Source organism: Colobus angolensis, unplaced genomic scaffold (assembly GCF_000951035.1).
Source record: "Colobus angolensis palliatus isolate OR3802 unplaced genomic scaffold, Cang.pa_1.0 Scaffold128, whole genome shotgun sequence".
Lineage (NCBI taxonomy): Eukaryota > Metazoa > Chordata > Mammalia > Primates > Cercopithecidae > Colobus > Colobus angolensis.
Window position 1 is genome coordinate 2,891,013 of NW_012114030.1, and position 23,230 is coordinate 2,914,242.

Consider the following 23,230-nt stretch of genomic DNA (forward strand, 5'->3'; position numbering starts at 1 on the left):
GCTCACTGCAAGCTCCGCCTCCCGGGTTCACGCCATTCTCCTGCCTCAGCCTCCTGAGTAGCTGGGACTACAGGCGCCCACCACCACGCTCAGCTAATTTTTTGTGTTTTTAGTAAAGACGGGGTTTAACTTTTAGCCAGGATGGTCTTGATCTCCTGACCTAATCTGCCCGCCTTGGCCTCCCAAAGTGCTGGGATTACAGACGTGAGTGCAATCTGTTTCTAAAAGTCCTCCAGATGATTCTGGTGTCTGCTCAAGTTTGAGAGCAGCTGGTCTAATATACACGTCTTTCTTAATGTTTACTTCACTATCAGGCCATTTAGTTCTGTCTCATCTCTGGCTGTCATTTTCTCTGATTTAGTTTTTATCAGGAAAGGACAGAAATAACAAAGGCAGAGGCCGAGTGTGGTGGTTTTTGCCTATAATCTGAGCATTTTGGGAATCCCAGGCAGGTGGACTGCTTGAGCCCAGGAGTTCCACACCAGCTTTGACATTGTGAAAACTTGTCCCTACAAGAAATACGAAAAAAATCAGCTGGGCATGGGTTGCGTGTACCTATAGTCTCAGCTACTTGGGCGGCTGAGTTGGGAAGATAACCTGAGCCTAGGCAACAGAGTGAGACCCAGAAAAATCTCACCCAGATTTCTGAGTAAGATTCAGAAAAGGAAATAACAAGGCAGTTGTCCTGAATTTTTTGAGTCATCTCTGTCAAAAAAATTTTAAATCCTTTTTTTATAAAAGACAATCAGTGTAGAAACTTTAGTAAGAATGACCAATTTTTTACACCTAACAAGTGTTAAACATTTCCTGTATAATGTTTCATGTTTTTTACATAAACACATGCATTTTTACAAAAGTGATATTTTTAAAAACAACAGTGTCAGTTTTAGCATGTTTCTAAGCTTAATGCATCATGAACATACTCTGAGTAAGTAGAATTCTATGATGATGATAATCCCTTGTATCTAGAATCAAGAGGGAAGTATGTGTTCCTTACTCCTCTGGGACGCTCCCCTTGGGATATGTTTTCCCAAGTCTCTTCTATGTCTATGGGGTGTGGAGATTGTGTTAAATAATGGAAAGTGCATGAAATTTGCTGTCTGGAGTCCTCAGACCTATTTTTGATTGCCATCTTCTATTACTTTCTAGCTGTGTGATCTTGGGCAAATCACTTAATCTCCCTGATCTATTTTCCCTCTTCTGAAGAGAGTATGGTACCTTGTCTGTGGGTTTGGTATGTGGACTAAGCATAAGCATAACACAATCAGCCCACTTAGTGTTCAGGAATTCAGCCGTGGCAGTGAGATGGAGTGTGTGTTTAGAACTGTTGATTGATCTGGCTCTCCCTGATTAGGAGGCTGAGATCGAGACTCGGATTGCTGAGCTGCGGAAGGAGGGTTTCTGGTCACTGAAGAGGCTGCCTAAGGTGCCAGAGCCCCCTCGCCCCAAAGGTCACTGGGACTATCTGTGCGAAGAGATGCAGTGGCTCTCTGCTGACTTTGCTCAGGAGCGCCGTTGGAAACGGGGTGTGGCCCGTAAGGTAGGTCTTCCACTGGGACTACCTTCCTTTTCCTTTTCAGGTTTGTGCTTTCGCTTGAAAGGTGGGTTAGTTGGAAGATGACCAAACAGAATGCTGTAGGCATTAGGAGGCAAGCTCTTGACTTTCCAGATTTCTTGGCCTTGATTATTTTCTTTGCCTTTGGGTGGGGAAGTCTGGCTTTGAGTGTTTTCACCCTGGGTTTTCATTCCCACAGGTGGTGCGCATGGTGATCCGGCACCACGAGGAGCAGCGGCAGAAAGAGGAACGGGCCCGGAGGGAGGAGCAGGCCAAGCTGCGTCGAATCGCTTCCACCATGGCCAAGGATGTCAGGCAGTTCTGGAGCAATGTGGAGAAGGTAGACAGTGGGGATCAGGAAAGGGAAATGGCCTTGGATTAGATTGGTAGATGGCATGGTAGTAGGAATTATCAACACTTCTTGAGGGAGTAAATATAATTTCAGGCTACTCTAATGATGTTTATGTTGTGTGGATAAAAAAGTAGAGTGGCAAAATATGGGTTTTTTCTTTGGTGATTGTTAATAGTTCTCCTTGACAGCTCTAGGCCACCTGTCCCTTGCAGGGCATTTAGCATGTGTTTACTAAAATGTATTTGTGCCACTTACATGCTTAAATTCTGCCAAAGTTCCCACTGCCCGTATAGTAAGTTATAATTATTATTATTATTTTTTTATTTTTATTTTTTATTTTTTGAGACGGAGTCTTGCTCTGTCGCTGGGGCTGGAGTGCAGTGGCCGGATCTCGGCTCACTGCAAGCTCCGCCTCCCGGGTTCCCGCCATTCTCCTGCCTCAGCCTCCCGAGTAGCTGGGACTACAGGCGCCCGCCACCTCTCCTGGCTAGTTTTTTGTATTTTTTAGTAGAGACGGGGTTTCACCGTGTTAGCCAGGATGGTCTCGATCTCCTGACCTCGTGATCCGCCCATCTCGGCCTCCCAAAGTGCTGGGATTACAGGCTTGAGCCACTGCGCCCGGCCTTTTTTTTAAATTTTTTTGTGAAACAGAGTCTTGCCCCGTCACCCAGGGCAGTGGCGCAATCTTGGCTTACTACAGCCTCTGCCTCCTGGGCTCAAGTGATTCTCCTGCCTCACTCTCCGGAGTAGCTGGGATTATAGGCATGTGCTACTATGTCTGGCTAATTTTTGTATTTTTAGTAGAGACAGGGTTTTGTCATGTTGGCCAGGCTGGTCTTGAACTCCTGACCTCAGGTTATCCACCTGCCCAGACCTCTCAAAGTGCTGGGATTATAGGCGTGAGCCACCGCACCTGGCTTAAAAATATTTTTTTGTGGAGGCAAGGTCTCGCTGTTACACACCAAGCTGATCTTGAATTCCTAGGCTCAAGGGATCCTCTCGCTTTGACCTCCCAAAGTATGAGCCACCATGCCTGGCTTCACCTACCTGTTTTTTTGTTTTGTTTTTGAGATGGAGTCTCGCTTTGTTCCCAGGCTAGAGTGCAGTGGTTCAGTCTGGGCTCACCGCAACCTTTGCCTTCCCAGGTTCAAGCAATTCTCCTGCGTCTGCCTCTCGAGTAGCTGAGATTACAGGCGCCACCATCAGGCCTGGCTAATTTCTGTGTTTTTAGTAGAGATGGGGGTTTCACCATGTTGGTCAGGCTGGTCTCGAACTCCTGACCTCCTGTGATCCTCCCACTTCAGCCTTCCGAAGTGCTGAGAATACAGGCATGAGTCACTGTGGCCAGCCCACCTGCCTACTTTTTGAGATCCAATTCCAGCTGGGTGTAGTGATGCATGCCTGTAGTTCTACCTATGTGGGAGGGCAAGGCAGGAGGATCATTGGAGCCCAGGAGTTTGACACCAACCTGGCCAACGTAGTGAGACCTCATCTCTTCAAAAAAAATCAGATTGCAAACCTTCCCTCCACCTGAGGCTAAGCTGGGTCTTCTTCCTGCATGCTCCCTTTGTGCTTCCTTTAGACCATAATAAGCCCCGAAGGTTATTTAGCCTTACTCTCCTAAGAGGCCAGCCCAGGATCTGGTTAAAGAAGGCCTCCCTAAACATCAGGTAAAAGTACCTAAATAAATGGTTATCTTGGTGAGCAGTCCCTTTCACATCTGTGGCAGGTGGTGCAATTCAAGCAACAGTCCCGGCTTGAGGAAAAGCGCAAAAAAGCCCTGGACCTGCATTTGGACTTCATTGTCGGGCAAACTGAAAAGTACTCGGACCTTCTGTCTCAGAGCCTCAACCAGCCATTAGCCTCCAGCAAAGCAGGCTCTTCCCCTTGCCTCGGCTCTTCCTCAGCTGCCTCCAGTCCTCCACCCCCTGCTTCCCGTCTGGATGATGAAGGTGTGTGTTCTCTTTGGCCCTGTTACTCCTCCTCGTGTACCCTTTCCAGAGCTGAAAAACCCACCCTGTGGCTTGCAGGGCCCGTGGACTTTGTGACCTTGTTCTCCTGCTATAGATGGGGACTTTCAACCCCAAGAGGAGGAGGAAGAGGACGATGAGGAAACGATTGAGGTTGAAGAACAACAGGAAGGCAATGATGCAGAGGCCCAGAGGCGTGAGATTGAGCTGCTTCGCCGTGAGGGAGAATTGCCACTGGAAGAGCTGCTCCGTTCCCTTCCCCCTCAACTACTGGAAGGGCCTTCCAGCCCCTCTCAAACCCCCTCATCTCATGATAGTGACACCCGAGATGGGCCTGAAGAAGGGGCTGAAGAAGAGCCCCCTCAGGTGTTGGAGGTATAGGCAGTAGGAGCAGAGGGGAGGGTTCAGAGGGGGAGCAGAGGGAGAGGTTCAGGATCTGAGTTCGGGGCTATGAGGTTGGTTATGGGTTTGGAGAGTTCTACCTAGTAATGGACATTTGGGCTCTTTGGGGATGATTGGGGAAGAATCTGTTTGGGGCAAGTTGCATTTTGTGATTGGCAGGTTTTGGCGCTATAGTGGAAGAGTGTATTGCTCTTTACTCTTTAAATTGCTATGTGGTCTTGAAAAAGTACTTGCGGCTGGGCGCAGTGGCTCAAGCCTGTAATCCCAGCACTTTGGGAGGCCGAGACGGGCGGATCACGAGGTCAGGAGATCGAGACCATCCTGGCTAACACAGTGAAACCCCGTCTCTACTAAAAAACACAAAAAACTAGCCGGGCGAGGTGGCAGGCGCCTGTAGTCCCAGCTACTCGGGAGGCTGAGGCAGGAGAATGGCATAAACCCGGGAGGCGGAGCTTGCAGTGAGCTGAGATCCGGCCACAGCACTCCAGCCTGGGCGACAGAGCGAGACTCCGTCTCAACAAAAAAAAAAAAAAAGAAAAAGTACTTGCTCTGACCGTTACTTGCCACTTCTCTGAACGTGCCCTAATATTCCCTTATTGGCCTTATAGGTTGGAACCTGGCATGGTACCCTTAAGTCTTTTCTGTTTCTCCGTATGTCCCAAGTGCATGGAGATGTGTTGGGTACCTTTCTTTGTTACCTGGCACTTTCACAGGTCCTTCCCCAAGCAGTGGGGCCAGGATTTGGTAGCTGGTGCTGAGAGAAAACCCTTGATTGTATTCTTGCCCTGGGATTGTACCAGTGGCAGCTGTCACTCAATGGGATAGAGATTCTTTTTCAAGTTTGTGCCATTCTTCTGCTACTCTAACCTTAGACCCTTTCCTTTTTTATCTTTTGCCATACAGGTAAAGCCTCCACCCTCTGCTGTCACACAGCGCAACAAACGGCCTTGGCATCCAGATGAAGATGATGAAGAGTTTACTGCCAATGAGGAGGAAGGTCAGGGCTGTTCTGTTTGTCCTATTGCCACTTACCCCTTGAATGAATTGCCTGGACCTAACATTTCAGGCTTTCTCATCTGTTTCATTTGGACTGTGTCCTGTGCCTCTAGCCTCTATCCCTGTTGATCCTGCTTCTGTCTCTTTCCTAGCGGAGGATGAAGAGGACACTATAGCAGCTGAGGAACAGTTGGAAGGGGAGGTGGATCATGCCGTGGAGCTGAGCGAGTTGGCTCGAGAAGGTGACATTCACCAGACATTTTACTAAGCATCTACTTGGTGTCTGCCCTGTGCAGTACCAAGGATAAAGAGATGAATAAGGCAGTTTGTATCTACCCTGGAGGAATTCCATGTCTAACAGCTACAACAGACTTGTAAACGAATAATGATTAGAAAGTGATAAGTGCTTATGATAGAAGTTTAAATGGTGATGTGGGAGTGAAATGGAGGGAAGAGCTAGTGTAAGAAGATATTGGCAGTATCTGACATGGACCTTGAGAGGCTCACCAGGTTGATAATGTTCTTCCCACTTCCCATGGTACATCCCCCAGGTTGTGGGGCTTGGTTTTGCTAGCTGATGCTGAAAGTAAGCTCTTTTGCCTCCCCTCAGACCTGGGCCTAGCAGTATCTACAGAGACCTAGGTAAAATTAATTGGTACCACTCAGACCTCCCCGTCTCCCTCCCTTCAGAGTAGCCAAAAGCTTCCCTTTTATTTCTCTTCCAGGTGAGCTTTCTATGGAGGAGCTATTGCAGCAGTATGCAGGAGCCTATGCCCCAGGCTCTGGGAGCAGTGATGATGAGGATGAAGATGAGGTTGATGCTAATAGCTCTGACTGTGAACCAGAGGGGGCCGTGGAAGTGGAAGAAGCTCCTCAGGAGGATAGTAGCAGTCAGTCAGGTGAATATGTGGTCATGAAGCAGGAGCTGGGGAGGGTGGCCATTGGAGGAGCAGGTATGGTGAGCAGTAAGCCTTGGTCTTACACTTTAGACTCTGTGGAGGACCAGAGTGAGGATGAGGAAGATGAACATTCAGAGGAGGAAGAAACAAGTGGAAGTTCAGCATCAGAGGAATCTGAGTCTGAAGAGTCTGAGGATGCCCAATCACAGAGCCAAGCAGATGAAGAGGAGGAAGATGATGATTTTGGGGTGGAGTACTTGCTTGCCAGGGATGAAGAGCGGAGTGAGGCAGATGCAGGCAGTGGGCCTCCCACTCCAGGGCCCACCACTACTCTAGGTCCAAAGAAAGAAATTACTGACATTGCTGCAGCAGCTGAAAGTCTCCAGCCCAAGGGTTACACGCTGGCCACTACCCAGGTATCCCCAGTTTCTGGCCTCTCCTTTCTCATGTCTTGACTTTTCTCATGTCCCCACGATAAATGCCTCATTTCCATTGTGTTACCTCTTTTTCCTCTCTGCCAGGTAAAGACGCCCATCCCCCTGCTTCTGCGGGGCCAGCTCCGGGAGTACCAGCACATTGGGCTAGACTGGCTGGTTACCATGTATGAGAAGAAGCTTAATGGCATTCTTGCTGATGAGATGGGGCTTGGGAAGACCATCCAGACCATCTCCCTGCTTGCCCACTTGGCTTGTGAGAAAGGTAAGTAGGCAAGGCCCCTTCTTTTGTGCCCCCTAGTCTAGCTCCCTGGGGAGCGTGTTAGCGATGACTCCAGCTTCATTGACTCCTGCTTCATTGACTCCGGTCATTAACTGTATAGAGAGGACAGTGTAGGTGCTAGGATTCCTAGGAAGGGCCAGAGGGTGGTCAGGGTTATAACTGAGGAGTCGGAACCACAGAATTTACATTTCCTTACCATCTCTCATTTTTTTGTCAAACAGGTAACTGGGGTCCCCATTTAATCATTGTTCCCACCAGCGTGATGTTGAACTGGGAAATGGAGTTGAAACGGTGGTGCCCCAGCTTTAAAATCCTCACTTACTATGGAGCCCAGAAAGAGAGGAAGCTCAAGCGGCAGGTTCGATCTTTCATGTGATCACTTTCCCCCCATTGATGCCTCCTTTGTTTTTAAGCCCTTTCCTCAGTTGAATTCCTTTCCCTCCACTTTCTTTTCTTTTTTTTTTTTTAATTTTTAAATTTCTTGCAAAGATAGAGATGGGTCTCGCTATGTTAACCAAGCTGACCTTGAATACATGGGCTCGAGATCCTCCCACCTTCGCCTCCCAAAGTACTGAGACTATAGCCGTGAGCCACCGTGCCCAGGCCCCTCCTCTTTCTGTCGCTCCATTCTTTTGCTGGGACTTTCTCTTTTCTTCCAACCTGATTTCTGTCCTTTGAGGAGTTTAGCATGCCTTCCCTTTCCTCTCTTTTCTTTTGATCCCACTATCTGCTACTTTCTGTCTTTGATCCTTCAGGGCTGGACCAAGCCCAATGCCTTCCATGTTTGTATCACATCTTACAAGCTGGTGCTGCAGGACCACCAGGCCTTCCGCCGCAAGAATTGGCGCTATCTCATTCTGGATGAGGCGCAGAACATCAAGAACTTCAAGTCACAGCGCTGGCAGTCACTCCTCAACTTCAACAGGTGGAGATGGAGATGGGGATTCATGGGAGGGTTGACTTGGCTTGAAGGGAGGGCTGCCTGGGTTGAGGAATGTATCAGAATGCTCAGAGGGTTGGGAGCTGCTGACCATCCTCCCTCTGATTCTCTCTGTCTCTTTGCAGCCAGAGGCGCCTGCTCCTGACAGGAACTCCCTTGCAGAACAGCCTCATGGAGCTGTGGTCCTTGATGCACTTTTTGATGCCCCATGTCTTCCAGTCTCATCGCGAGTTCAAGGAGTGGTTCTCTAATCCCCTAACTGGCATGATTGAGGGCAGCCAAGAGTATAATGAAGGTCTTGTCAAACGCCTCCACAAGGTAGGGCCTGCAACAGTTTGTCAGGGTATTGGGAATGGTGAGGAACCATTCCTGGGCACCTGGGCAGTGCCCAGGAAACCCTTGGGGAGAGGGAAGTCAGTGCCAGGCTGAACTCACTCAGTTGTCAAGCTGCAGTGTTGTAGTGACTACCCATTGCCAGATTGAATGACCTCATCTTAGTCATCAATTCTGTTTTTTTTTTTTGGACGGAGTCTCGATCTGTTGCCCAGGCTGGAGTGCAGTGTCTCGATCTCCACTCACTGCAAGCTCTGCCTCCCGGGTTCACACCGTTCTCCTGCCTCGGCCTCCCGAGTAGCTGGGACTAAAGGTGCCCGCCACGACGCCCAGCTAATTTTTTGTATTTTTAGTAGAGACGGGGTTTCACCGTGTTAGCCAGGATGGTCTCAATCTCCTGACCTCTTGTTCCGCCTGCCTCGGTCTCCCAAAGTGCTGGAATTACAGGCGTGAGCCACTGCGCCTGGCCTCTTTTTTTTTTGTTTTTGTGACAGAGTCTCGCTCTGTCCCTCAGGCTGGAGTGCAGTGGTGTGATCTGGCTCATTGCAGCAACCTCCACCTCCCGGGTTCAAGCGATTCTCCTGCCTCAGCCTCCTGAGTAGCTGGGGTTACAGGTCTGCACCACCATACCTGGCTAATATTTGTTATTTTTAGTAGAGGCAAGTTTCGCCATGTTGGCCAGGCTGGTCTCGAACTCCTGACCTCAAATGATCCGCCCTGTCCCCCTTGGCCTCCCAAAGTGTTGGGATTACAGGTGTGAGCCGCCATTCATAGACTTTTTTTTTTTTTAATGGTGATGTTTTTGTCCTTATTGTCTTTTGAGTAGAATGGTACTGCTGATTGGTCCCTACTTGGATTTCTCTTTACCTGGATTTCTTCAACTTCATATTGTTGGTGTTTCTCTCTCTGGTCTTCTTTGGCTCTCCTTTTTTGCCCAGCTTTTATGTCACAACATCTTTCAGCATTCCAATCTTTACTTTTTTTGTCTTCTCAGTCTACATATCTCACAGGCCTTCTCATTCCTAAAGCTTTGACTATTTCTTATGTGATAAAGACTCTCCAATCTGTGCTAAAAGTTCTTGACTTTCTAGATCTCTTGACCTGTATTTAAATTTCTGATTTGGTATCATTAATTGAAAGTTCTTCTTGAACTCAACACTGTTCTAAACCAGACATCTCTGGCCTTATAGCCTATTACAAGGCCATCTTGGTGAATCACTATCATTAGGTAAACTAAGCTAGAAAACAGGAAGTGTCCCTTAACTATTACTTTTCCTTCATTTACCTCCCTTCCTTCTTCCATGTCACTGTAGACATTGATGACTGTGTCCTATCGGATTTTATCTTCTGAGATTTCAGATTTGCCTTTCGTTTTATCTCCCGTCAAGGCCACAGTTTTTGTTCTCCTCATCTTCTAGATTTATTTGCATCATCTTGTAAACTTACAGTCACTCCTCAAAATCTAGTTTGAGTTTTCTCTCCTGCGTAGTTGGTCTGCCCACAGTGCTTCCTTATATCACTTCCTATGTCGTGGTATCATTTTGTGTCTATCTCCTTCAGCAGATGGCAGATCCCTTGAGGGCTTGCAGTTGACTCATCTCTGTGTGGTTGGTGTCTGATACGGTGTGCCGTATGGCTCCATTAGTGTTTACTGAGGGGCTTAGGCTGGGGTTCGGTGCCTGAGTTCTCCTGTTTAGCCTCCTGCTTAATTTGCTTTTAGGTTTTGAGGCCTTTTTTACTGCGCCGAGTTAAGGTGGATGTTGAGAAGCAGATGCCCAAAAAGTATGAGCATGTTATCCGCTGCAGGCTCTCCAAGCGTCAACGCTGTCTCTATGATGACTTCATGGCACAAACCACGTAAGGGAGGAAGGAGGGTGGGCCCTGGGACTCGATATTGAAGTGTAGGTGGCTGTTAGGGCGTCCCATTTATTTTTCCTCTTTCCCTAGAACTAAGGAGACACTAGCCACAGGCCATTTCATGAGCGTCATCAACATTTTGATGCAGCTGAGAAAAGTTTGCAATCATCCAAATCTGTTCGACCCTCGACCGGTTACCTCCCCTTTCATCACCCCAGGCATCTGCTTCAGCACCGCCTCTCTGGTGCTAAGGGCCACGGATATCCATCCCCTCCAGGTAAGTATGATTCCATTAATGTGAAATATAAAGGTTATTGACATTACCCCAACCATGTACCTCTTTTCGTTAGACTGGGGTCTGACTTTTGCATCCTTATTACTCCCCTAAGTATCATTCCCTTAGTTTTATTGTACTCTGGTCATGTGACTTAACGATCGTTCAACTTAATATTTTTTTGGCTTCACTGTGAATTTATCAGGATGTAACCCCATTGTAAATTGAGGAGCATCTGGACTTAGAATGATTCAGCTTACAAATTTTTTACTTTTTGATGGGCTTGTCAAGGGTATTAAAGGGTATTAAATTCTCGATTTGCTGAGGGTTTATTGGGATGTAACTTCATCGTAAGTCTGGGAGCATTTGCATCACATTTTGTTTATCCATTCATCTATCAGTGGGCACTTGGATTCTTTCTACCTTTTGTCTCTTGTAAATAAGGCTATGAACATGGATATATAAATATCTCTGCTTTTTACTTTGGGTATTTACTTAAAAGGAATATTGCTGTAACATACAGTAATTCCATTTCTGCATATTGGGAAAGCCTCTACACTGTTTTCCATAGTAGCTGCATGTTTTACATTTCCACCCTAGCAGGGCACAAGGGTTCTAATTTTTCCACATCCTTGCCATTACCTGTTCTTTGTTTTATTACACCCATATTAATGAGTGTGAATTGGTATTTCATTGTGGTTTTGGTTTGCATTTCCTTAATGATGAGTGCTGTCAAGGATCTTTTCATGTGCTCATTGGCCCCTTGTCTATATTTTTGGAGAAATGTCTGTTGAAGACTTGTTTATTTTGGGTGTTTGTGTGGTGATGGTTGAGCTGTAGGACTTCATTATATACTTTGGAAATTAACCCATTATCAGATATATGACTTGCAAATATTTTGTCACATTCCATGAGTTGACTTTTCACTCTATTGATAGTGTTTTTTGATGCGCAAACACTTGTTTTTGATGGTTTTTTTTTTTTTTTTTGAGACAAGGTCTATCTCTGTCACCAAGGCTAGAGTTCAGTGGTACAATCATAGCTCACTACAGCCTTGAACTCCTGGGCTCAAGTAGTCCTCCCACCTCAGCCTTCTGACTGGCTGGGATCACGGGTATGCACTACCATGCCTGGCTTTTTTTTTTTTTTTTTTTTTTTTGAGACAGAGTCTCGCTCTGACTTCAAGCTGGAGTGCAGTGGTGCCATCTTGGCTCACTGCAACCTCTGCCTCCCAGGTTCAAGCAATTCTCCACAGCCTCCTGAGTAGCTGGGGCTATAGGCGCGCACCACCACACCCAGCTAATTTTTGTATTTTCAGTAGAGATGGGGTTTCACCATGTTGCTCAGCTGGTCTGGAACTCCCGATCTCAGGTAATCTGCCCGCCTTGGCCTCCCAATGTGCTGGGATTACAGGTGTGAGCCACTGCACCCGGCCCCCAGTTACAAATTTTGATGTAGTCCAATTTATCCATTTTTTTCTTTTGTTGGCTGTGCTTTTGGCATCATATCCAATAAATCATTGTAAAATTGGCATCTTTGACACTGTGCATTGTGTTGTTATTACTGCTTTTTTTTTTTTTTGAGACCGAGTCTCACTGTGTCACCCAGGCTGAAGTACAATGGTGCAGTCTTGGCTCACTGCAACCTGTGCCTCTTGGGTTCAAGTGATTCTCGATTCTTGTGCCTCAGCTTCCTGAGCAGCTGGGACTACAGGTGTGCACAACCATTCTGGTTGTATTTTTAGTAGAGATGGGGTTTCACCGTGTTGGCTAGGCTGGTCTCGAACTCCTGGCCTCAAGTGATCCGCCCACTTTGGCCTCCTAAAGTAGTAGGATTACAGGTGTGAGCCATGGTGCCCCGCCTATTATTTATTTTTTTACTTTTTTTTTCTTTTGAGACAGAGTCTTGTTCTGTGGCCCGGGCTGGGGTGCAGTGGCATGGTCATAGCTCACTGCAGCCTCAGCCACCTGGACTCAAGCAATCCTCTTGCCTGAGTCTCCTGAGTAGCTGGGACTACAGGTGCGTGCTAACATGCCTGGCTAATTTTTTATTTTCTGTTGAGACGGGGTCTTACTATGCTGCCTAGACTGATCTCAAGTTCCTGGGGTCACACAGTTCCCCAATCTTGGCCTCCCAGAGTGCTGGGATTACAGGTTTGAGCCATCACGCCCAGGCTTTTATTTTGGAGTAAGGGTGTACATGTGCAGGTCTCTTACATGAGGTATATTGCATGATGCTGAGGGTTGGGGTACGATTGATCCTGTCACTCAGGTTGTGAGCATGGTCCCCAACAGGTAGTTTTTCAGCCCTTTCACCCAGTCGTTCCTGGCGTGTCTTGTTCTCATCTTTATGTTCATGCGTGCTCAATGTTTAGCTCCCACCTTGTGACTGAGTACATGTGGTATTTGGTTTTTCTGTTTCTGTGTTAATTCACTTAAGGATAATGGCCTCCGCTACATCTACATTTCAAAGGATGTGTGATTTTGTTCTTCTTTATGACTGTGCTTTGTGTTCTTTCTTGTGGCAGCGGATAGACATGGGTCGATTTGACCTTATTGGCCTGGAAGGTCGTGTCTCTCGATATGAGACAGACACATTTCTGCCCCGGCACCGCCTCTCTCGCCGGGTACTGTTAGAGGTGGCTACTGCTCCTGATCCCCCACCCCGGCCCAAGCCAGTCAAGATGAAGGTCAACAGGTACAAGGACTAAGGAATGAGGGGATGGTTCCTAGAATAAGTGGCTGAAAGCTGGCCGGAGGGGCCTGGGATGGGAAGAAAAGAGTTGGATACAAGGCTGGAATATTTATATGGGATGGGTGCAGGCACATGGAGGGAATTGGGGAGAGAATAACTAGAAGAGGGTGCTGGGATGGGCTTCTGTGTTAGTCACTGTTTCTCCCATTCTGTCTGGTGCTTTCTGCTTATCTTAAATTCCTATTCCTCTTTCTCCTTTGGGTCTCTTTCCTTTCCTTTGCTTTTATAATCTGTCTCCCTGCTTCATTTTCTTTGATTTTGCTACCTCTTATTCTCCTTCTCTCCCTACCCATTCCCTAAATTTTTCCTCATAGGATGCTGCAGCCAGTACCTAAGCAAGAAGGCCGGACAGTGGTCGTGGTGAACAACCCACGGACACCCCTGGGCCCTGTCCCAGTTCGACCCCCTCCAGGTCCTGAGCTCTCAGCCCAGCCCACCCCTGGCCCAGCCCCCTCAGTGCTGCCAGCACCACTGATGGTTTCAGCCTCACCTGCTGGGCCCCCGCTTATTCCTGCATCTCGGCCTCCTGGTCCTGTCATCTTGCCTCCCCTGCAGCCAAACAGTGGTTCTCTCACTCAGGGTGAGTTGAAAGGGAGCGAAGGATGATGCGTGGTGCTTCAGAAAAGTTGTTCCGACTGAGGAAGAAGTAGTGAAATTAAAGGGTTTGAGGAGCTGGGCTGGGGACAGGGGTCTAGTATTTGATGGGCTGGAAGGGAGGATGGAGGCTTCTGGGACCAAGCTAAGGCTTTAGTCAGGGTATATCTGACAGGTGTTTGCTTTGTGTCTGCAGTGTTGCCATCCCCCCTGGGGGTCCTGAGTGGGACCTCACGGCCTCCCACGCCAACCTTATCCCTAAAACCAACATCACCTGCCCCAGTTCGCCTGAGCCCAGCCCCACCTCCAGGCTCCTCTAGCCTGTTGAAGCCCCTGACAGTGCCACCAGGCTACACCTTCCCTCCTGCTGCTGCCACTACCACTTCTACCACCACAGCAACTGCTACCACGACAGCAGTGCCAGCTCCGACTCCTGCACCACAGCGCCTCATTCTGTCTCCCGATATGCAAGCTCGCCTGCCCTGTAAGTTCCCAGGGCTCTGTGGTGAGGGACTTGAGATGGGAGAAAAGCTCAGGACTATGACAGCATCAAATTTTAGGCAGCCGGGTCAGGCATAATGGCTCATGTCTATAATCCCAGCGCTTTGGGAGGCCAAGGTTGGAGGATTGCTTGAGCCAGGAGTTTGGAAGCTGCAGTGAGCCATGGTTGCGCCAGCGCAATCATGAGCAAGACCCTGTGTCAAAAAAAAATTGAGGCAGCTAGCATGTTAGGTATTACGCCAGACGTTGTTAGATCATAATTAAGAGCCCTTAAGGAATTGACATAGGGAGATGACACGTAGATGAATAAATAGTGGTAAACCTAGCGGTAGAAAAGTATTTGGGGTAAAAGGGCAGTGTAGAGCAGAGGGTGGTGGTTAACTCAGTCTTGTGGCAGGCCGTGTTAGAGGATATAAAGGAGATTGCTAAGCAAATGGGATTGGAAGGAGTAGCACATCAAAAGCTCAAAGGCTGTAGGTGGAGACTGAGTTTGTTGGGACACAGTAAATTGTGGGAAAGGCTTGGTTGGTTGGACGGGACACTCGGGAGAGGTGTGCTTCATGGGGTCTATGAAGTGGTGTTGAGCAGGATGAACCTTGTGTACAATAAGGCCTTCTCTGTTTTTAGCAGGTGAAGTGGTCAGCATCGGGCAGTTAGCCTCACTGGCACAACGTCCAGTGGCTAATGCAGGGGGAAGCAAACCTCTCACCTTCCAAATCCAGGGCAACAAGCTGACTTTGACTGGTGCCCAGGTGCGCCAGCTTGCTGTGGGGCAGCCCCGCCCGCTGCAAAGTAGGTAAAACCCACCCCCTGTCCTGCCTTTTTCCTCCTCTTCCCTGTCTTTGTTTTTGTGACTTTTTTAAGTGTCAGCCTTAATGTTTCTTTCCCAAGCTTTTGGTGGGTGGGGCCAACGGGCATGGTTGGAGGGATCTTGGATAAAGATAGGGAAGAGGTCATTCTAGAGAATTTATTCCCTCTGTTCTTTCCCTCTCTTCTTGCCTTGCCTCTGCCCTCCTCAGGCTGATAGCTGCTTCTCTCTCTCTCTTTCTCTCTTCCGTTAACCCAGGGAATGTAGTGCACCTCGTGTCAGCAGGGGGGCAGCACCACCTCATCAGCCAGCCTGCCCATGTGGCCCTCATCCAGGCCGTGGCCCCGACCCCTGGCCCTACCCCTGTCTCTGTGCTGCCTTCTTCGACCCCCAGCACCACCCTTGCCCCCACTGGCCTCAGCCTTCCGCTTGCTGCTAACCAGGGTGAGGCTCCTGGCCTTCCTAATTCCTTAGCCCTTGCTGGCCTTGGTCCTTCCAGGCATGCGCTGGGCTACTGTCTGTCCAGCCTTTCCTCAGTGTTGTTTTCCCTTATGAATATCTACGATACCTGTCTGCCACTTTCTCCTGCCCCGGACTTCTTCCATCCTTTGGGTCTCTTGTTTCTTTTTTACCTTCCTCTCAGTGTAGCTTCCTCTTGCAGTGCCACCAACCATGGTGAATAATACAGGCGTGGTGAAGATTGTAGTGAGACAAGCCCCTCGGGATGGACTGACTCCTGTTCCTCCGTTGGCCCCAGCACCCCGGCCTCCGAGCTCTGGGCTTCCAGCTGTGTTGAATCCACGCCCCACGTTAACCCCTGGCCGGCTACCCACACCCACTCTGGGTACTGCCCGAACCCCCATGCCCACACCCACTCTGGTGAGGCCTCTTCTCAAGCTGGTCCACAGTCCTTCACCTGAAGTCAGTGGTGAGTCCAGGTGGCTGAGGCCAGAAATCCTTGCCAAGAATGGAGATGAGATGGGGTCGCCCGAAGGTTTCTTAGTTTTAGTACAAGTTTTTTCATACCAGCATACTGCCTTGATTTGTAGTGGAGCCCAGAAGTGGGCTGCCTGAGCCCTGACCTAATTTCAAGATACATTTGCTGGAATCTTGGAGGGAAAGAAAATCTAAAGTTGTCAGATTACTTGGATGTTTGACTTCATGTTGTGGGAGTGAATGCCTTCTGGGAAATGGGAAGCTTGGGGGTAAGGGAAAGGTGGGACAGGGTCAGGAAAGGGTCAGGAAGTTATTCTGGGGCTAACTCATTCTCTCTCTCCACAGCTTCAACCCCCGGAACTGCCCCCTTGACCATCTCTTCTCCTCTCCATGTGCCATCCTCACTCCCTGGGCCAGCCTCTTCTCCAATGCCAATTCCCAACTCCTCTCCCCTTGCTAGTCCTGTGTCCTCTACAGTCTCAGTTCCAGTGTCATCTTCACTCCCCATCTCTGTCCCCACCACACTTTCTGCCCCAGCCTCGGCTCCACTCACCATCCCCATCTCAGCCCCCTTGCCTGTTTCTCCTTCGGGCCCAGCTCTGTTGACCAGTGTGACTCCACCACTGGCACCTGTTGTCCCAGCGGCTCCTGTACCTCCCTCCTTGGCACCATCTGGTGCTTCCCCATCAGCATCAGCCTTGACTCTAGGTTTGGCCACAGCTCCGTCCCTATCTTCATCTCAGACACCTGGTCACCCTCTGTTGTTGGCTCCCACCTCTTCACATGTTCCAGGGTTGAACTCAACCGTGGCCCCAGCATGCTCACCTGTCCTGGTGCCAGCTTCAGCTCTGGCCAGTCCTTTTCCGGCAGCACCAAATCCAGCTCCAGCTCAGGCTTCCCTTCTGGCTCCAGCGTCTTCTGCATCTCAGGCTCTAGCCACCCCTCTGGCCCCTATGGCGTCTCCACAGACAGCAATTCTGGCTCCTTCTCCAGCTCCTCCTCTGGCTCCTCTTCCAGTCCTGGCACCATCACCAGGTCCTGCTCCTGTCCTGGCTTCATCACAGACTCCGGTTCCAGTTATGGCTCCATCGTCTACTCCAGGAACCTCTTTAGCCTCAGCTTCACTGGTACCAGCTCCAACCCCTGTGTTGGCTTCATCATCAACTCAAACTTTGCTACCAGCCCCGGTTCCATCACCTCTCCCGAGCCCGGCTTCTACACAGACACTGGCCCTAGCCCCAGCTTTAGCACCCACTCTTGGAGGCTCATCTCCATCTCAGACACACTCTTTGGGCACGGGGAACCCCCAGGGACCCTTTCCAACTCAGACATTGTCATTAACTCCAGCATCATCCCTGGTACCAACTCCAGCCCAGACACTGTCTTTGGCACCAGGACCACCACTGGGTCCAACTCAGACGCTGTCTCTGGCTCCAGCACCTCCTCTGGCTCCAGCTTCTCCGATGGGCCCAGCCGCAGCTCACACACTGACTTTGGCGCCAGCATCGTCATCTGCTTCACTCCTGGCCCCAGCTTCAGTGCAGACACTGACCTTGAGCCCTGCCCCTGTTCCTACCCTGGGCCCGGCTGCATCTCAGACCTTGGCGCTGGCCCCAGCCTCCACACAGCCCCCAGCTTCCCAGGCATCTTCCCTTGCGGTTTCGGCATCTGGTGCCGCTCCCTTGCCTGTCACCATGGTATCCCGGCTGCCTGTTTCCAAGGATGAGCCTGACACACTGACATTGCGCTCTGATCCCCCCAGCCCTCCCTCCACTGCTACCTCGTTTGGTGGCCCCCGGCCTCGACGCCAGCCCCCCCCACCACCTCGTTCCCCTTTTTATCTGGTAAGTTTTACTTCCTCAAGAGGGAACAGGAAGTTGAGTTTCTTTGGAGTATTGGTAGGGTGGATGGAACAATGATGTCACATTTAACCTGGTGAATTACAAAGCTTAATGTTATGGACCAAGTACTTGAGTGACATTTGGACAAGTCCCTTCTCTTCCCTGGGCGTATACCTCATGATTCACCTGCCTCGGCCTCCTGAAGTGCTAGGATTACAGGCGTGAGCTACTGCGCCTGGCCTCTTTTCCCGTTTTTTAACCTGCATGGTAATAAATGGGCAGTAAAAGGAACTCATCTCTGTCCCTTTTATGATTTCTGGTAGCCATTTCTTTCCTGTACTATGTATATAGGCCCATGTCTGTGTAGTGGTTGAGTTAAACTCACAGTTCAGCTTAAGTAACCCAGAACTAAGGAGAAGGAAAGTCCAGTGGGTCCCTCCAGGCCCTCTGGCTTTTCCCCACTATAATCAGAGCTGCTGCTTAGTCTTTGCTTCCCGCTTACTCCCCCACCTCCACCATTGCCATTGACTCCACCTTTGGTCTTTACCTGACCAGCCGCTAGGTTGGTCATGGCTGGTTGGAAGTAGAGAGTAGAGGGAGAAAAGCCAAGAGTGACGACGTGTAGTCTGTGCTGAATTTTTTTTTCCCCCATCTTGGATGATACGTTGAATTTTGATTGCTCTGCAAGTAGATAATAGCCTCTTGCCACTTTTTTTTTTTTTTAACAGTTTGTGCTGTAAGTCATATACCATCCAATTTACCCATTTAAAGTGTGTACAATATTTTTTTTTTTTTTTTTTTTTGAGACGAAGTCTCGCTCTGTGGCCCGGGCTGGAGTGCAGTGGCCCGATCTCAGCTCACTGCAAGCTCCGCCTCCCGGGTTCCCGCCATTCTCCTGCCTCAGCCTCCCGAGTAGCTGGGACTACAGGCGCCGCCACCTCGCCTGGCTAGTTTTTTGTATTTTTTAGTAGAGATGGGGTTTCACCGTGTTAGGCAGGATGGTCTCGATCTCCTGACCTCGCGATCCGCCCGCCTCGGCCTCCCAAAGTGCTGGGATTACAGGCTTGAGCCACCGCGCCCGGCCTTTTTTTTTTTTTTAAATAGAGATGGGGGTCTCACTGTGTTGACCAGGCTGGTCTCGAATTCCTGGCCTCAAGTAATCCTATCTTGGTCTCCCAAAATGCTGGGATTATAGGTATGAACCACCACGCCTGGCCCAAAACTGTACAATAGTTTTTTAATATAGAGTTGTACAATCATCAACACAATCAGAACCGTTCCATGGCCCCAAAAAGAAACACTGCACCTGTTAGCTAGTATTCCTCAATCCCTTCATCCCTCCTAGTCTTGAATGACCACCATCCTACTTTTTTGTTTCTGTAGTTTTGCCTATGGAGCCATAATGTATAATGTGTGGTCTGTTGTGACTGGCATCTTGCACTTAGATTAATGTTCTTTAAAGTTTATTGTGTTGTAGCATATATCAGTACTTCATTTGTTTTTATGTTGAATAATAATGTATGGATACCACATTTTATCTTTCCTTGAGTTGATGGAAACGTGTATTCTGCTTTATGGCTATTATGAACAATGCTGTTGTGAACATTTCATGTACAAGTTTTTGTATGGACAGGTGTTTTCAGTTACTGTTAGATACATACTGAGGAGAAGAATTGCTGGGTTATATTGTAACTAGATTTTAACTGTTTAAGGGACTGCCAGATTTTTCCAAAGTGGCTGCAACATTTGACATTAGCACCAGCAGTCTGTGAGGATTCCAGTTTCTCCACATTTGAGCCCATACTTTTTTTTTTTTTTCCCTTTTTGAGAAGGAGTGTTGCTCTGTTACACAGGCTGGAGTGCATTGGCATGATCTTGGCTCACTGCAACCTCTGCCTGAGGTTGGGGTCATTGAGGTGTTCAATGACCCCACCTCAACCTCCCTTATAGCTGGGATCACAGGCATGTGCCACCATGCCCACCTAATTTTTTTGTATTCTTAATATTTTATATTTGAGACAGAGTCTTGCTCTGTTACCCAGGCTGGAGTAAAGTGGCACCACCTCAGCTCTCTGCAACCTCCGTCTCCCAGGCTCAAATGATTCTCCTGCATCAGCCTCCCAAGTAGCTGGGACTATAGGCATGGCATCACCACGCCTGGCTAGTTTTTGTATTTTTAGTAGAGAGAGGGTTTCACCATGTTGGCTAGACTGGTCTCAAACTCCTGACCTCAGGTGATCCGCCCGCTTTGGCCTCCCAAAGTGCTGGGATTATAGACGTAAGCCACTGTGCCTGGCTAGATTTTTTTGTATTTTTAGTAGAGATGGGGTTTACCATGTTTGCCTTGCTGGTCTTGAACTCCTGACTTCAAGTGATCTGCCTGCCTCAGCCTCCCAAAGGCTGAGGCACATCAACACTTACTTTGATTATAGCCATCCTGCTGGGTGTGAAGTAGTAGTTCATTGTGATTTTGATTTGAATTTCCCTGTTGGCTGATGTTGAGCTTTATTTCATGTGGTTGAAATACTATGTTGGCCATTTGTGTATCTTTGAAGAACTATCTGTTCAGATCCTCTGCCCTTTTAAAATGGGTTGTCTTTTTATTATTGAGTTGTAAGAGTTCTTTATATATTCTGGTTACAGATCCTTTTTCAGATGTATGGTTTACAAATAGTCTTTTTTTTTGAGGCAGTGTCTCACTTTGTCACCCAGGCTAGAGTGCAGTGGCACAATCTCCGCTCATTGCAGCCTCCTGGGCTTAAGTGAACCTTCCATCTCAGCCCTCCAAGTAGCTGGGACTGCAGGCTCATGCCACCATGCCAGGCTACTTGTTTCTTTTTCTGAGATGGAGACTCACTCTGTCACCAGGCTGGAGTCCAGTGGTGCGATCTTGGCTCACTACACCCTCCGCCTCCCAGGTTCAAGCGATTCTCCTGCCTCAGCCTCCTGAGTAGCTGGGACTACAGGCTCGCACCACCACACCCAGCTAGTTTCTTTTGTATTTTTAGTAGAGACGGGGTTTCACCATGTTGGACAGGATGGTCTCGTTCTCTCGACCTCATGATCCGCCCACCTTGGCCTCCCAAAGTGCTGGGATTACAGGTGTGAGCTAACGCGCCTGGCCCTTGTTTGTATTTTTTGTAGAGATGGGGTTTTGCCATGTTGCCCAAACTGTTCTTGAACAGGAGGCTCAAGCCATCCGCCTAGGCCTCCCAAAGTACTGGGATTATAGGCTTGAGCCACTGCTCCTGGCCAGATTTTCTCTTTTTGTTACTGTTGAGAGCTAGCCTCAAAAGGAACTAGCTCTTTGAGTCTATTGGTTTTTCCCTCTGCTAGGACACCTTTTTTCCGTCACTTGTCACTTAGAGCACTTCAAAGCAAGAGGTGATACTTGGTATCAGTCAGGAAGGAGATTTGGAACACTTCTCTTTTCACAACTGTCTCCTGGGGTCTACTCTCTCATTTACTCATTTTGTTAACAGATGTATTGAAAGCTTAATTGTGCTAGTTACTGGGTGATTATAGTGAGCAAAGCATAATTCATGTTGTATGGGGCCTACCGTGTAGTGGACAGATGTTAGTCAAATAATCATACAAATGTGTAACTACAAGCATAATAAGTGATACAAAGAAGTTTTACAAACGGTGAAACTGGAAGCACAAAGATGGGAAAGGATTGGGTCAAAGTCATCCAGGTCTCCTCACTGCCAGGTTGCCCATTTTCTGTCTCAGAGTGATGAGACCTGGATGTCTGGTTAGCTGTTCCCATTCCACCCCATTCCAGTCTGGCCCTTGGCAAAAACCTCGTCTGGATATGATTGGCCTCTCTGTATCCTGGTCAGTGATTTGAAGAAGGCTGTAGTCCTGGAGTTGAGTGTTACATAGGAAAATACCCATAAATTGTCCATTCTGTAAACTTGTTGGAATTGTAGATCTTAATTTTGAATATTCAGTCATTCTGCTTTGGTAGAATACAAGAAAAGATCAGTTTTCTCTTGCAGAGAAGTTACTTAATATTGTGAAAAAAATAGTTCTCATTGGTAACTTGGAAAACTACAAAAAGAGCATAGTGTATTTTTGGATCTCATGGTTTCTGTATATTTCTGCCTGGGAAGAACAGTCAGGTTTTGATGTGGACTCTGAGGGCCCTGATTACTTTCTCTGTTTTTCTCTCACCTCCAGGACTCCCTGGAGGAAAAGCGGAAGCGGCAGCGGTCTGAACGCCTGGAACGGATTTTCCAACTTAGTGAGGCTCATGGGGCCCTGGCACCTGTGTATGGGACTGAAGTCCTGGATTTCTGTACCCTGCCCCAACCTGTTGCCAGCCCCATCGGCCCTCGTTCTCCTGGCCCCAGCCACCCCACCTTTTGGACTTATACCGAGGCTGCCCACCGGGCTGTACTGTTTCCCCAGCAGCGACTAGACCAGCTGTCAGAAATCATTGAGAGGTTGGCAGGGCTAAGTGCTAATGGGGAGTGGGTCTTGGGGCCTCAGAGTGGATGTAGTGCTTAGGGCTGGTGAAGGTGTTAACTTCTGGGGCATTTCAGAGTGCCATCTTTTACACTGCCTGCCTTCTTCCTTCCACAGGTTCATCTTTGTCATGCCTCCTGTGGAGGCACCTCCCCCTTCCCTGCATGCCTGCCACCCACCTCCTTGGCTGGCCCCACGTCAGGCAGCCTTCCAGGAGCAATTGGCCTCTGAGCTCTGGCCCCGGGCTCGTCCTTTGCACCGTATTGTGTGTAACATGCGCACCCAGTTCCCCGACTTGAGACTGATCCAGTATGATTGCGGTGAGTTTGTTGGCTAATGTGGGACCCTTGGCTTCTCTTCCTTTCTTACTAGTAAGACTGTTACATCAGAGGGATGCTGCGCTTAAGGTCTCCCGCTATTTCTGTAAAGGTTTAGATGGTATTTTAGGTTATGCTTATGGGCAAGACAGAGAAATGTAAGCCTCATGTTAGATTCTTGACATTCATAAATTTGACTTTCTCTTTTTTCTTTCTTTTATTTTGAGACAAAGTCTTGCTCAGTTGCCCAGGCTGGAGTGTAGTGGTGTAGTCTCAGCTCACTGCAGCCTCCTAGGTTCAAACAATTGTCTCACCTCAGCCTCCAGAATAGCTGTGATTACAGACATATGCCACCATGCCTGGCTAATTTTTGTATTTTTAGTAAATTTTGTATTTTGCCATGATGGCCAGGCTGATCTCGAACTCCTGAACTCAAGTGATCCTCCCGCCTCAGCCTCCAAAGTGCTGGAATCACAGGCATGAGCCACCATGCCAGCCATGAATTTGACTTTCATGACAGTTGAAAATGTGCTGCTAACTCATTCATTCAGTGATCATTTTGTGAACATCTGTTACATTTTGCTGATCATTTGGGATACGATAGGAAGTAAGACAGTGCAGCATAGAGTTTTCTTTTTTTCTTTTCTTTTTTTTTTTTTTTGAGACGGAGTCTCGCTCTGTTGCCCAGGCTGGAGTGCAGTGGTGCAATCTCAG

The 23,230-nt window shown here is 48.5% G+C and overlaps 1 protein-coding gene across 2 annotated transcripts in view; it reads left to right on the top strand.

The window, feature by feature from the left end:
- Positions 1–23,230, top strand: part of SRCAP (Snf2-related CREBBP activator protein) — a 41,263-nt gene that overhangs the window by 7,198 nt on the left and 10,835 nt on the right. For both annotated transcript variants that reach the window (XM_011933591.1, XM_011933590.1), the window contains exons 5-27: positions 1,355–1,540; positions 1,755–1,895; positions 3,637–3,859; positions 3,975–4,252; positions 5,183–5,276; positions 5,428–5,517; positions 6,001–6,174; positions 6,265–6,590; positions 6,696–6,873; positions 7,113–7,249; positions 7,647–7,816; positions 7,957–8,149; positions 9,885–10,021; positions 10,112–10,298; positions 12,823–12,992; positions 13,364–13,629; positions 13,840–14,127; positions 14,772–14,936; positions 15,211–15,396; positions 15,614–15,880; positions 16,234–17,732; positions 21,912–22,177; positions 22,317–22,519. In XM_011933591.1, coding sequence (XP_011788981.1) covers positions 1,355–1,540; positions 1,755–1,895; positions 3,637–3,859; positions 3,975–4,252; positions 5,183–5,276; positions 5,428–5,517; positions 6,001–6,174; positions 6,265–6,590; positions 6,696–6,873; positions 7,113–7,249; positions 7,647–7,816; positions 7,957–8,149; positions 9,885–10,021; positions 10,112–10,298; positions 12,823–12,992; positions 13,364–13,629; positions 13,840–14,127; positions 14,772–14,936; positions 15,211–15,396; positions 15,614–15,880; positions 16,234–17,732; positions 21,912–22,177; positions 22,317–22,519 — 5,824 coding nt within the window. The remainder of the gene's footprint in view (positions 1–1,354; positions 1,541–1,754; positions 1,896–3,636; positions 3,860–3,974; positions 4,253–5,182; positions 5,277–5,427; positions 5,518–6,000; positions 6,175–6,264; positions 6,591–6,695; positions 6,874–7,112; positions 7,250–7,646; positions 7,817–7,956; positions 8,150–9,884; positions 10,022–10,111; positions 10,299–12,822; positions 12,993–13,363; positions 13,630–13,839; positions 14,128–14,771; positions 14,937–15,210; positions 15,397–15,613; positions 15,881–16,233; positions 17,733–21,911; positions 22,178–22,316; positions 22,520–23,230) is intronic.